The sequence below is a fragment of the Peromyscus maniculatus genome, chromosome 16 (assembly GCF_049852395.1).
Source record: "Peromyscus maniculatus bairdii isolate BWxNUB_F1_BW_parent chromosome 16, HU_Pman_BW_mat_3.1, whole genome shotgun sequence".
Lineage (NCBI taxonomy): Eukaryota > Metazoa > Chordata > Mammalia > Rodentia > Cricetidae > Peromyscus > Peromyscus maniculatus.
The window spans coordinates 29,129,060-29,142,670 of record NC_134867.1 but is presented as its reverse complement, the minus strand read 5'-3'; the positions used below and the strand labels follow the sequence as shown (position 1 = coordinate 29,142,670).

Genomic DNA, 13,611 nt, shown 5'->3' with positions numbered 1-13,611 from the left:
GTAAGCATGCTTTCTCTTATTCCAGAGTCAATAACAATTGTCTTAAAACATTATTTTCAATAGTCAAATACAATTTTTCACATCCACAATTATATTTTGTTTAAATATTTTTATATTTAAAATGTTATTTAATTTTATGTTATTACAATAAACCGTTAATTGTCAATGTAGATTTCCTGTTTTATTTATTCTTTTGAGATAGGGTCTTTAGGTAGCATATGTTGTACTTGAACTTTTAACCCCCATGCCTTAACCTCCTGAGTGCAGGCTTCACTGCTGTGGGATATTATTCTGTATGCTGTGAATATGTGCTGCTCTGATTGGTTGAAAATAAAATGCTGATTGGCCAGTAGCCAGGCAAGAAGTATAGGTGAGATAAGCAGACAAGGAGAATCCTGGGAAGAGGAGGGGCAGAGTCAGGAGTCACCAGCCAGACACAGAGGAAGCAAGATGACAAGGCAGAACTGAGAAAAGGTACCAAGCCACGTGGCTAAACATAGCTAAGAATTATGGGTTAATTTAAGTGCAAGAGCTAGTCGGTAATAAGCCTGAGCTAATGGCCAAGCAGTTGTAATTAATATAAGCTTCTGAGTGATTGTTTTATAAGCAGCTGAGGGACCGCACAGCTGGGTGAAACACAGAAAAACTTCCAACTACACTTCACTGTGCTCAGTTTTAGTCACTGTTTTAAAATGTCCACATTAATATCATATTAATTTTCTTCCCTTCCTCCTTCACTTTTTACTCTCTCTCTCTGGTTTTTCCAGACAGGGTTTTGCTGTATAGCTCTGGCTGTCCTAGGCCTCACTCTGTAGACCAGGCTGGCCTCAAACTCACAGAGATCCACTGCCTCTCCCTTTTGAGTCCTGAGATTAAAGGTGTGCACTACCACTGCCCAGTGGGTCTTCCCTCTCTTTTAAAACAAGGTCAGGTTGGTCTTGAACTTATGATCCTCCTGATTCAGCTTCCAGAGAATGCTAAGACTTCTCCGTGTGCATTATCATGCCATGATAGTCTTACATTTCTTTTGAAAATAATTGTTTAAAATTTTCAATGCATTCTGTAGACTATAAAAGTTCAACACTGAATATTAATGATAACTGTATACTAATAAATAATTCAAAGTAACTCATTTATAATTTAAATTTTTCTGACAGTAAATATTTTTAATGTGAACTCTTTAATTCTGCTTTCAGCATCTTTCTGTCTGGTTACAAAAAAATTGAGACGGTCTTGCTACATAGCTCAAGCTGGTCTCTCATTCACCCTGTAGTACACGCTGGCCTTGAACTTGTGGTCATCCTGCCTCCACCTCCACTGGGCTGGGATTATAGGTGTGCATCACCATGTCTGCTACTGTTTCTTTCTTTTCTTTCTTTCTTTTTTTTTGTTTGTTTTTTTGTTTTTCGAGACAGGGTTTCTCTGTGTAGCTTTGCCCCTTTCCTGGAACTCTCTTTGGAGACCAGGCTGGCCTCGAACTCATAGAGATCCACCTGCCCCTGCCTCCCGAGTGCTGGGATTAAAGGCATGCGTCACTACCACCCGGCTCTGTTTCTTTCTTTTTAAAGAAACAGGATCTTTGGAACCGGAGTTACACACAGTTCTAGCTCAAGCCAGGTCTGTGGGTGCTGTGAACTGAACCCAGAACCCCTGAAAGAGCTTTTAACTGCTGAGCCATCTATATAGGCCCCTGTTTCTTTGCCTTAAATGGAGTATTTTTCAAAAGAATTTTTGCAGGACACTCCATTGTTCTTACTCATACTAATTGTTTGCTATGAAGAGATATGTTAAAGAATTGTTTTTTAAAATTATAAAATTTAAAACTTCAAATTTTGGAGTCCCACGGCGTGGCTCAGGCGGTAAAGGTGCTTACTGCCACGCGTAACCGGAATTTGATCCCGGCAACCTTCTTGGTAGAAAGAGATAATTGATTTCCACAAGTTGGGTTCTGATGTCCACATGCAGGTCTTGGCATAGACACATGAATGGCAGTGAACACATAGTCAAAGTAAATAAATACAGGTAATTAAAAATTTTGAGAAACACTTCAAAGTACCACTCCTTGAATAATCTGCTTGTTTCCCAGATGCTGCTCACCACCCTGAGTAGCCTGGGGGCTCTGGCTGCATGCAGTCATGGAGAATGAAGACCAAGATTTCCACTCTCAGCTGTGATGGGCATGTAGGTACTTGCTCTGTTTCTGGCCAAGGGCACTTAAAGGCACTAACACAGACAGGATGATGGACATGAGGGCTGAGCTATAATCCACATCCTCTCTCATATGGCAGGAGTAAGTAATTTTGTGGGCTACAGAGTAATCCATTTTCCTGTTTTAGTTGGATAAGAGGGGTGGGGACCCCTCCAGTGGGGTGTGGTGTCTAGGCTGTGTCAAGTTGACAACTGAACTAACCATCATAACCAGTTAGAGGTAGTTGTGCTTGGTGGCTGGAAAAATGTGTGGAAGGGAAACTGATTTTAAGCCAGCTGCTCCTTATGATGTCAGTTTATCTTGGCTTAATTGATTGTACATGTGTGTGCTGTATCTGAATACGTACATGCATCTGAATACAAGATAGGACACACACACACACACACACACACACACACACACACACACACACACCAAAACAACAGAATTCAAAGGTCGTGCTGAGATAGGAAAAGAAAAGAGCCACAGAAGAGATTAGCTTTGTGTCTGATGTCGTTCTCTATACATACAGATTTACAGACGCAACACAACACACAACTTCACAGTTTTCTCTCATGGCATGATTCTTACAAATTACTGGCTACATTTCTTAGCTATCTTCAAAGTCCATAGAAGCAGCAAGTAAATACTGGTTTTATAACTGTAATTTTCACCTAACACAAATAAAGGAGTTGAAAATTACTAAAACCAATTGGCTATTGGACAGTGTTGACTTTGGAAAAGTGTGTTTAATTAGAATTTAGATGAGTTTTTGTTTGTTTGTTTTTGTTTTTATGGTGATCATGTACGGTTTTAGAAAGTCGTGCTGCTGATGTCCGTCCACATATTAAAATATTCTTTAAAATGAAGAGCCTGTAGCTCAGAACTACTGAAACGACCCCTTTTCTCAAATCAGCCGTCATGACCCCAGAGAGAGAAGTGAGTCACAGCAGTGAAATGGCTGAGGAGAGTCACATGAAATAGGCAGAGTGGGCGGGAAAGATGGAAAATGTTTAGACGTTTAAATGGGGTGGGATCCACAGGAGAAAACCTGTCAGAGATAGAAACGCGGAAGCACCATGCAGTAGGAAGAGGAAGAAGAAATCTCACAGGGGACACATTACTCAGGGGTAGGGAGCCAATAAGAAGTCAAATGAGGCCAGAAGAATGGTATAAGCCAAGGAACGAAGGCAGGGCATGGGGATGGAGTGATGTGATATGAGCAGAGATTTATGTTTCTGTTTGTGCTGTGTAGGTGTGTGAGCATAGGGCTCTGTGTTTGGTGAAGGGGAGGTTAAAGACTATTCACAAAGCACTTACAGCTGGGTAACTAGACGGGATTATATGTAATTAGGAGTTTTCACACTCATTCCATTATCTGATTAGTTGTTGATTATTAACAAAATGACCAATATACATAACAGTATCAGTTCTATAGGTATTCTACAACTCTGTTATAGGGCTCTGGGATGTATGTTTTTTTCAATCATTATTCCCTATTTCATGCTGTACTGTGTGTACTTTATGAATCAATAGAGCATACATGTGTTTAAGATTCCTGTTAATGTCCATACAAAAATAAATATGACATTCTCCTTATCACCAATTGGCTTATACTCGGTGTTTCAAAAATGTTGGTCACAAAAGAATGTCATATTAACAAACTTAACTTTCCAATTCTGATCACCAAAGGAGTGACTCTCTTCCTAGTTTTTGGTAAAGGTCCTACTAGAATCCTTGGCACATAGCAAGCACCCAGAATTCTCAAGGCTGAGACACTTCTACCCACACTCCTCAGGTCCTATGGAACACCAAGAGCAAGCATGTGTGATACTACTCACCACAGACTGACCCTCGAACCAATCTTCTTAAATGAGGTCTCTCTGGGAGGTAGCGATATTTGCATCCAAATATACTGAGGTTTGATGTGTGGTCTCCAAAAAACCGGAGCTGGCGGTATCTCTCTCCACATCGATAACAAAAATTAGTGTTACACTGTGAGCAAGTCATATGGTCACATCCTTCCGTCCTCTGGATATGGATCTGGATAAAGGGATAAATAGAAGGAAATGCAATTAATGTCTTAAAAAAAAAAAGCAAAATGTCAAATACTACAGAACTACCTTTACCAAATTAAAAGTCTTATGTGGCATTCTTGAAGTGAAGTTTTCAATTTGTTTTTAATCATATTTTTATTTAAAATGTTCCTGGTACTAATTTTTACCATTTTAAGCTTGGAATGTTGCTTTGGGACTTGTGTGCTGGTGAATATTTTAATGTACTTAGGAACTTTATAATTAACACAGGAGTCAAACCTGCCAGAGATTGCTGTTTGATCTTATTAAGTAAGTCATGGCCACAGCCTACAACTTTACTTGCCACTCTATTTTCCTTAGGTACACAGAGTTAGCATGTGATCAAGGGTATATAAGAACTTATGCTCCAGGGTCGCTATTAAATTATGATTTGGGCAATAAACCAAAGCTGTTGATTATTGCTCCTGGTCACCTTACCCTTTAACAGTTATACAGTTTTCTCTTTGTATAGGATGGTCCGCTGGCAGTGGACACAGGCTCTGTGCAGCCTATCAATTATCTGAGGGTCTCTCTTTAAGAACAGATGTAAACTTTAAATAGAACTGGAATAAAAGGCCTAAGAGGGGGCTGTGCTGGCTGCTCAGCCCCTGGTCCAGTGAACTCTCCTCTTGTGCCTATTTGTCAATACTTAGGGGATCACAGTCAGGCATCCTGCAGATGGGGCTAAGAAATAACTCTGACCAGGGCTAAGCATACAGAACATAGTCCCGGATTCAATGCATAGGGCCTCATAAACTGAGTATGGTGGACCATGACGGTAAAAGCCAACATTTAGAGGAAAGGGAAGGCAGGAGAATCAGAAGTTCAAGGCCATTCTCCATCACATGGAGAGAATTCAAGGATAACCTGGACTATATGAGACCTTGTCTCAAAAACAAAACAAAGTAAATAATAATAATAATAATAATAATAATAATAATAATAATAAAAAATAACATGGGGCCAAAGTACTCTTGAACCACTTCTGATCTTTCAAGCTGCCAAGGCACTAGGAGAAAGCAGGTTTGACATGAACTGCTAAACACCCAACATCTACGGCCAACTTTTGGACTCTATGCTGCATTGAAATGGTTATAACAGTTGATTTTTTCTTTCCAGAGAACACAGCAATGCCATGGGTGACCTATAAAAGGAAAGAACTAAATTTCTTTAGAATCTGCTGTGCTCTATGTACTGGACAAAGACTGCTACTTCTAAGTCTTCTGAGTGTCCTGTGAGACCACCATTCTCATTCATAACCTGAGCTCTGAAAACTATTTTGACTACAGAAAGTTGGGGAAGTGGGGCCTAGCTGGGAGAGGTAGGTCATCAGGGGAGGGCCTTTGAAGGTTCCAGTCCAGGCCTTGGTTCTGGTCCCACTCTCTACTTCCTGGTATACCATAGTGTGATAGCCTTGGCCTCATGTTCCTGCTACCATGGGTGGAGCCACTCTGCCATGCCTCCCAACTAGGAAAGACTCAACTCCCCCACAAGCAGGAACCAAAACAAATTCTCCAAGTTTCTGTCGGCTATTTTCATCCCAGTGATGCAAAAGTAATGAATGCAATTACATAAAACACATTTTATTATTTTATAACTCTAGAAATAAACCGACACATTGCAGATTCATGTCAGCAGGAGGCATTCATAACTAACATTTGCTAAGCAACTTGGAATTCTGAACGTCTAACATCCAAGGTACACTAAATCCAACATGCTAAGTAAAGTCCCGGAGAAAATATATTTACATGTTACAGTTTAATAACAATGCTATTTTTATTTTAAAAACATAAAGCTTTAAAACACAGGCTACTATTATATTTATATAAGATGTCTTCATTTTTGGCTATAGTTTCAAGCATTCTTCATTTAGCTCTCCCACAAACAAACTAAGCACTCAAGTGGTTACAGTTTAGCATCCAAACCCAGTGGATTAAACTGGTAACTCGTAAGGCCATGATTTGTTACTGCTCAGTTTCTTCTCTCCATCTATAACAGATAAGGAGAGCTGTTTCAGAAATTCAATATTTATATACCAATGTCACCTCTCTGACACTTAAAGTCATGACACAAAAGCTTGACACTAGTCACCCTATGAGTTTAATATTAAGGATCCATTGTAGTAGCTGGAAATGAGAAAACAAGCCATTTCTCTGCCCATGATATAAAGAACTAACTATAGTAGAATCAAGTTTTTAATTTTGGTATAGGTCTCATTCAAAAGATAGAACAAAAATAAAAGAACTATTAAACATTCAACCATTTAAAAATTATATCAGCACATGTCTGTGCACAAATATTTATCTTTCATTAAGAAATAAAGGCTTACTTATTAATCAGGAAAAAACTTAAAGTACTATTTTCTGTGATTGTTAACAATGGTTATCTTGCTCTAGAAGGAATACTAAATTCTTATTTAAAAAGAATCTTAGGGCTAGAGAGATGGCTCAGTGGTTAAGAGTCATAGCTACTCTTCCTGAGGACCCAAGTTCGATTCCCAGCACCTACATGGCAGCTCACAAGCATCAGTAAATCCAGTCTCAGGGGATTTGTTGTCCTAATCTGACTTCCACAGGTACCAAGCATGAACATGGTCCACAAACACCCATACACATAAAATAAGTAAATAAATGAGAAAAGGGTAATTTGCATATTTATTTCCCTCAAATGGTGCTTGGGATCTGGAAAAATTATTTAGAAGGGAAAGCAACAATTATAAAAAAAAATTAAAGAAAACCTCATGAATCACAGTTCTCAACTCACGTTCCTAAACGTTTAGTCCAAGTGACAGGGATTCACCCTCCTCAATTCAAACCTGCAGATAAACGTCTTCAAATACAAATAGAAACACTATAAGCCTTGGTTTCTTATCAAATTATAAAGGAAATAATATGTGAGGAAAAAGGGAAAACTTGTTCCCAAATGCTGGCTTCTCTGTCCCTTTCCTGAGCCTATAACTTGAGAAAACACTGAGTTCTAGGGATGTAAAATTCAAAAACGACAATGGTGTACATCTTAAAAAGTGGACTGAGAAGTCCCAAGGGGAAAAACCTTCAAAGCAATCTGTCCAGCTCAGAATAGGAAGTCAGTTGATCTTGACATCATCAAAACCTAACAATGGAGCACACATATGATTCTGTAGCTCCTGCGAAGCTACCTATAAATGAAACAATGCATCAAGTGGCCTTATTGCTCCTCTCAGTAAAGGAAGAAGACAAATGACTTCCGGAAGAACAGAAGCCATATAAGCTCCGAGATGTAACCCTAACAGCTACATGGCGTTATTAGCAAAGAAAATGTAATCCTTCTTTCATGATGATATGATTTTTGGTTTTGTAAACCCTCAATTAATTTTAACAGTTTAAAAAGTCATCCCTTAGATACAATCAAAAGTATTAAGTACAATAGTCTAAAGTAGAATAGAACATAAAAATTGTTGAGTTTTCCAATACAGAAATACAGTTACAGCTTATGGAAAATTAGAATAAGGAAGAAGAAGGGACTGAGGGGCTCATCTGTTTTCTGACCTCTGCTGCTCTGACAAATATCATGTCCAAGAACAACTTAGGGAGGAAAGGGCTTATTTGGCTTACATGGTCAGGTAATGATCCATTTCTGAAGCAAATCAGGGCAAGAACTCAGGAAGGAAACTTTGGATGCAGGAACTGAAGCAGAGCCCATGGGGAAATGCTGCTTATTGGCTTCTGTCTAGCTAGCTTTCCTTCCCTTGAGAAGTTCGAATTATGTATGCTGACCATATTCCCTCCCCAACTCATTCCATAACCATTTGCTTCTCCCCTAACTGCCCAAATTTGGGTCTTCATTTTTTTTTAACTCATTGAGTCCAATCTGTGCTGCCTACAAACAAATGTGATGAACGGCTGTCCACTGGACAATAGTTAACCTACGGGGGGCCACATCTTAAAAAAAAAAAAAAAAACAGAACCAAAAATGACTCCCTCTTCTAGCAGTTCCCAATTGCCAAGAGTTCCTCAATAAGGTGATAGGACTTCCCGCCCACTTCCCATCTCCAGGATGGGACTCTGGCTTGAGTTTGTCTAGGTATTGTGCATACTGTCACAGGTTCCTATATGCAGGTGCCCCATTGAATCTGGAAAACACTACTTCGTTGTAACCATCCATTATCTCTATCTCTTACAATCTTTTCACCCTCCTCTCCTGAGATGATTCCAGAGCCTTGAGAGGAGGGGGGTATGATACTGATGTAGATGTCCCATTTGGGGCTAAGCATTCCAGTCTCTTATTCCTTGACCTGTTGTGGGTCTTGGTGTTAGTCACTATTGACTGCAAAAAGAAGTTTCTCTGAGGAAGGCTCAGAGATACAGTAATCTATGGGTACAGGTGTCTTTATGAATTACCAAATCATGTCCATTTAGCAGGACTTGTTGGCCAGAGAGGTCCCAGAGTCCCCCAAACATTACAAGATATTGCCAAATCTCTTTGTTACCCTCCAGAACTTGATGGTAAGACCCTACTGCTAAACACCCTACATACTTGAATCATGAAACACGTAGAAATCCAACTGGGACTAGGAAGCTTTATTCCTACTGGAAGGTGCCACAGATGCTCCTAGAGGAGAAAAGTCATTATCAGTCGTACCCAGCTGTGAACCTTCTGAGTACCATAAAGATGGGCCTGGCAAGACATGACCATCGTTAAAATAGTGGCATGGATGTCGGGAGAGTAAACAAGGTCCTTCTGGTGAATTTAAACCATGCTTGACACGATGAAATCCATACCTGGCACCTTTACTCGGGCCACGAACCTATAGCTAAGCAGGCCATAGACCCCAGATGAGAACTTAGTATTCTCCTTCAGCCAGTTTTCTAACTTGGGACCATCTGCTAAAGGGGTAGGACCACCAACAGTGAGTTGAACTTTCCCATGTCAATCAGTAATCAAGACTCCAAAAACATGCTCACAGGCCAATATGGTCAAAACAATTCCCCAGTTGAGATGGCCTCAAATAACCCTGTACTGTGTGGCAAATTGACAAATGTAGTTAACTAGATCTCCTCAGGCACTATCCAACAAGTCACCAAAGGAGCAATTACACTAACTACTTGTATACCTCAGCACTTGGGAGCCTGGGGCATAAGGATGGTCTGGGTCACATAGCAAGATCCTATTTTAAAAAGCAATGTAAAATAAAATAAACTGAATAAATAAATAAACTATATCTGTAGCTGCCATCAGGGAGTCAATAGATAATGTCAAGGATAGAGGGTAAGAGCTTATTGTTGACAGACAGTTATCAGACCGTAAAGACCAAGGGCGTGAAAAGCAGTTGCTTTTACTGTTAAACATATTATTTTTTAAAAATTTTTATTTTACTTCCATTAGTGGTTTTGCCTGCGTGTATGTGTGAGGGTGTCAGGTCTTAGAGTTCCAGACAGTTGTGAGCTGCCATCTGGGTGCTGGGAATTGAACCCAGTCCACTGGAAGAGCAGCCAGTGCTCTTAATCACTGAGCCATCTCTCCAGCCCAAACATGTTCTAAACAATAAATAAAATGTTGATTTTACGATGACTTGGTATCTCCTATTGTGATGTTAGCTCAGTAAAGCCAGCACAGGCAATTCTAATCATCTCCAATGTATTTGGTTTCAGTAAGCTACAGAGAGTGTTATGCATGCTTCTGTATTACAGTTGGTTTATGATGAAAGGAAGTCCTTGAAGTGGGTGTAAAACACTGTCCGATTTCCAAATCCCCATGTAGAACTTTGCTACAAATTAGTCCCTCACTTCCTTTTCCCTCCTTTACCATAGCTCCCCCGAGCCTAAGTCCCCTGTCCTCAGAAACCTTGGAGTTCAGCATCTTGTCCTTCACACTCATTCTCAGCCCCTCCCCTCTGCTCTGGACACCTCGGCCATCCATTAATTTCCCGTGGCTGTCTCGATTACTCCCACCTTGCCCTTTTTGCCACTTAAAAACATCACTCTGAACTCTATGTTCCTCTGATTCACATCTCAGTTCTTCCTCAGCGGAACACAACCCACGTTCCAGAAACATCCAGCTGTCTTTTAATATATTCCTTTGTCCAACAGACAATAACTTGGTTGCTGATAAAGATCTTACATGGATCCTGCTTGTAAGAAGTGTATTATTTAAAGTGTAACAGATGTTAGTCAACTGTACAAAAATAGATCTCCCAAACGATAAAAAATGTCTATGTAGACGATGAAGTATGGGTGGGAAGAACACCTCATGGGGGAGCTGGATCTGGTGGGGAGGGTGAGAAGAGGTTTATCTGAGGAAGTGACATTTGGTCTACAAAATGATTGGCCATCAGCAGTTGACTAGATCAGTAGAGTTGCAGGGAGGCACATTATTCATGACACTGGGTCTCTGGGTGCTCGGTACAGCTCTGCTTATTCTATCACTGGGACTGCTAATTATCTGCATCCCTCTGCTTAAGCCCTGGCTAATAAAGCCTATGCTGGTCCAGGTCATGTACATATTTTAATCTATCTATTTGTCCATGTATTTATTTGTGTTTGTATTGTATCTGTGGGAGTGGGGGTGCGCAGGGGACAAGACATTTCTGTGATCGAGCCCAGAGGGCAGAAGAGATCTGTGTCCTCTTCCACTATTCTCTACCTGTTCCCTTGAGGCAGGGTCTCCATGCGAACCCGAGGCTTTCATTTGCTTGGCTAAGCTGGAAGTCAGCTAGCTTCGGCAATCTGTAACTAGAGAGCTGGAGTTACGGGAGTGTGTGGTGTTGTTACATGGTTGTGGAGATGTGAACTCCGGTCCTCAGGGTTGCAAGCAAGTGCTGAGCCACCTCTACAGCCCTCTGCACATCTTTCCATTATTTCTATTAAGGGTCTTGCACACATCCTCACACAAGCATGTTCTCCACAAATGCTTGCAAAAAGACAAATGGGTGCTATCCACGATCACTCAATTGCCAAACCCAAGGAACTTGTTTTAAAATGGTTTTCATCTTGTATTACCTGGTGTCATTTAATCAGCTGATGACTATCTCTTCCCTGACCTTTGGTGTACTCTTCTTTCAATGACCTCTGGTTTCCATTCTGCTCTGATCTCTCCTAGGTTCCTACTTCTTCACCGAGCCCTAATTCCATCTATACTTCCAACTCTTCGTACATGTTCTTTGGGTGACCTCTTCAACATGCAGGTCATTGGTTTCATTATATATATATATATATATATATATATATATATATATATATATATATATATCGTTATTATATATATATCTTTAATATATATATATATATATATATCGTTATTATATATATATCTTTAATATATATATATATATATATATATCGTTTCTTTATCTCATCTATGGGCCTGGCCTTTAGCCTTTAGATCCACACAATTATTCACTAGTCATACACATAAGCCTTTTAGTCATTTTCAAGCCAAATAAAAAAAACTCAAGTTATGATCATTCTAGAGTGCTTTATTCTACCGATAACAAGATAAAACTCTATCTTGTCTCCAATACACAACTCAGTTTATGGCATCCTCATCCTGTTAGGCACACAGCTAAGTGTCCACTGGGCAGCCTGGTTAACCTCCTCTAAACTTCCTATGTGGAACTAATCATCAAGGTCACAGAGATCTAGTTCCAGGTAACGTCTGATCCTTGTCTTCTCAGCCTTTTGACAACTAGCCTAAGCTTATATGATCATCTCTTTCTAGCTATTTACTCCTACTTTCAAAGTGTCCACAGCAATCTAAAATATAAATCTGATACCACTCAACTCCTGTTCAAATCCATGTAATGGCTCCTAGATGAGACAATAAGATGAAGGAGTATGCGAAGTCCGGGGTCTGGTTGACGTCTCCAGCACCATCTCGCCACTACTTTTGTGAAGCCGACACTAAAGTCACCACCAAGCATTTGTGGCTCCCATATGCCACATTTTCTACCTCTGCACTTTGGTCACACCCTCTCTTGGAAACCCTTCAACACGCAATGAAAGTTCTCAACAATTGGCTTGCACTCCCCAGGAGGTGTCTTCTCACCACGAACCCCGCTACACCATTCTGTAAAACCCCACTAGTGTACAAGATTGTCACCCCTCCCTCTCTTCCTCCTCACTCATTCTTTCTTTTAACCTAGCCTTCCCTCTCTTCTCTCTCTTCTTTTTTGGTGCTGGAGACCGAGCTTGGGGCCCACACGTGCTGAGTCCCTGTTCTATCCCCGAGCTGCATGCTCCCTTTTATTTTAAATTCTGAGTTGAAGTTGCTACAGAACCAGAAAGCGCGTCTTCAAACGGAACTGCCCGAGAGCATTAGGTCCTTCAGGGAAAATGGCTGCATCAGTATTCATGTAAAGATGGGGCCTCACACCCCTCTGCCTACATGGATTATGAGGCTCCACCCCTTCCAGAAGCGCCATTGGGTGACTCTCAATAGGCCCTGTCATCCCTTTTTAGAAAGTTGAGAACTCTTGTTTTGTTTGGCCGGAGATGTCTGGCTACCACAAATGAGGCTGATGTTGTCTTGGAGTCTCCTGGAAGAACTAGACTTTGGGCCTGTAATTTTCAAATGCATTAGATATTCACACAGATGAAATCTATTTATAATATCAGAATTTAGGCCCTATTACATGTATAAACACAAAGATATTTACATAGTTTTCATATAGCATATTTTTTAAACTTATACTACTGTTGTGCAACTGGGGATATTAATTGTATCTGAACTTAGAACCTAACTCCATTTTATATTTAAGCCCAAAATATGTTTGCATGGTTTTAAAATGCATTGGCTTTTCTCATGCTATAACTGCATATACACAAATGCTTTCATATATGTGTGCGTGTATGCATATATATATGCATATATATAATATATATATACATGTTTAGACATATTCATACACTTTTTGGCCTTCATTTAAAAATGTTAAATACAAAGGACAGATATTAATAATGTTTTAATTTCAAACTTTATTAAGTATCAATATATGTATATACCTGTTTCCTATTTCTTTTATTGTAATACATATATCTTATAAGTGTATGTTGTTGCATTATAAGTGTCACTTGTTTCTACTACTTTATAATCAGAGCAACTTAACAATTAAAAAAGAATGCAATATATATTTGCATTATATATTTAATCTTCAAAGAGTAAGCAAGGGTTTTTTTTGTCATAAAAATACAGTTCTGGGTGGGTATGATGGCACTTGTTCATAATCTCAGCACTTGGCAGCTGATGTGGGACGACTGTAAACTATCTACCTCAGAGGCTGCTGGGCAGCAGTAGATGTTGGCACTGTTATCATCATTAATGGGTTAACAGTATAAAAATACAAGAAAAGACTGCCTACCAGAATTTAGCATC

General features: G+C 39.8%; 1 protein-coding gene across 1 annotated transcript in view; it reads right to left on the bottom strand.

The window, feature by feature from the left end:
* The window catches only part of Rnf217 (ring finger protein 217), a 119,229-nt gene that overhangs the window by 12,204 nt on the left and 93,414 nt on the right, over positions 1-13,611 (bottom strand). Inside the window, exon 4 of the mRNA XM_006981257.4 lies at positions 4,030-4,231. Within this exon, the coding sequence (XP_006981319.4) occupies positions 4,030-4,231 (202 nt within the window). The remainder of the gene's footprint in view (positions 1-4,029; positions 4,232-13,611) is intronic.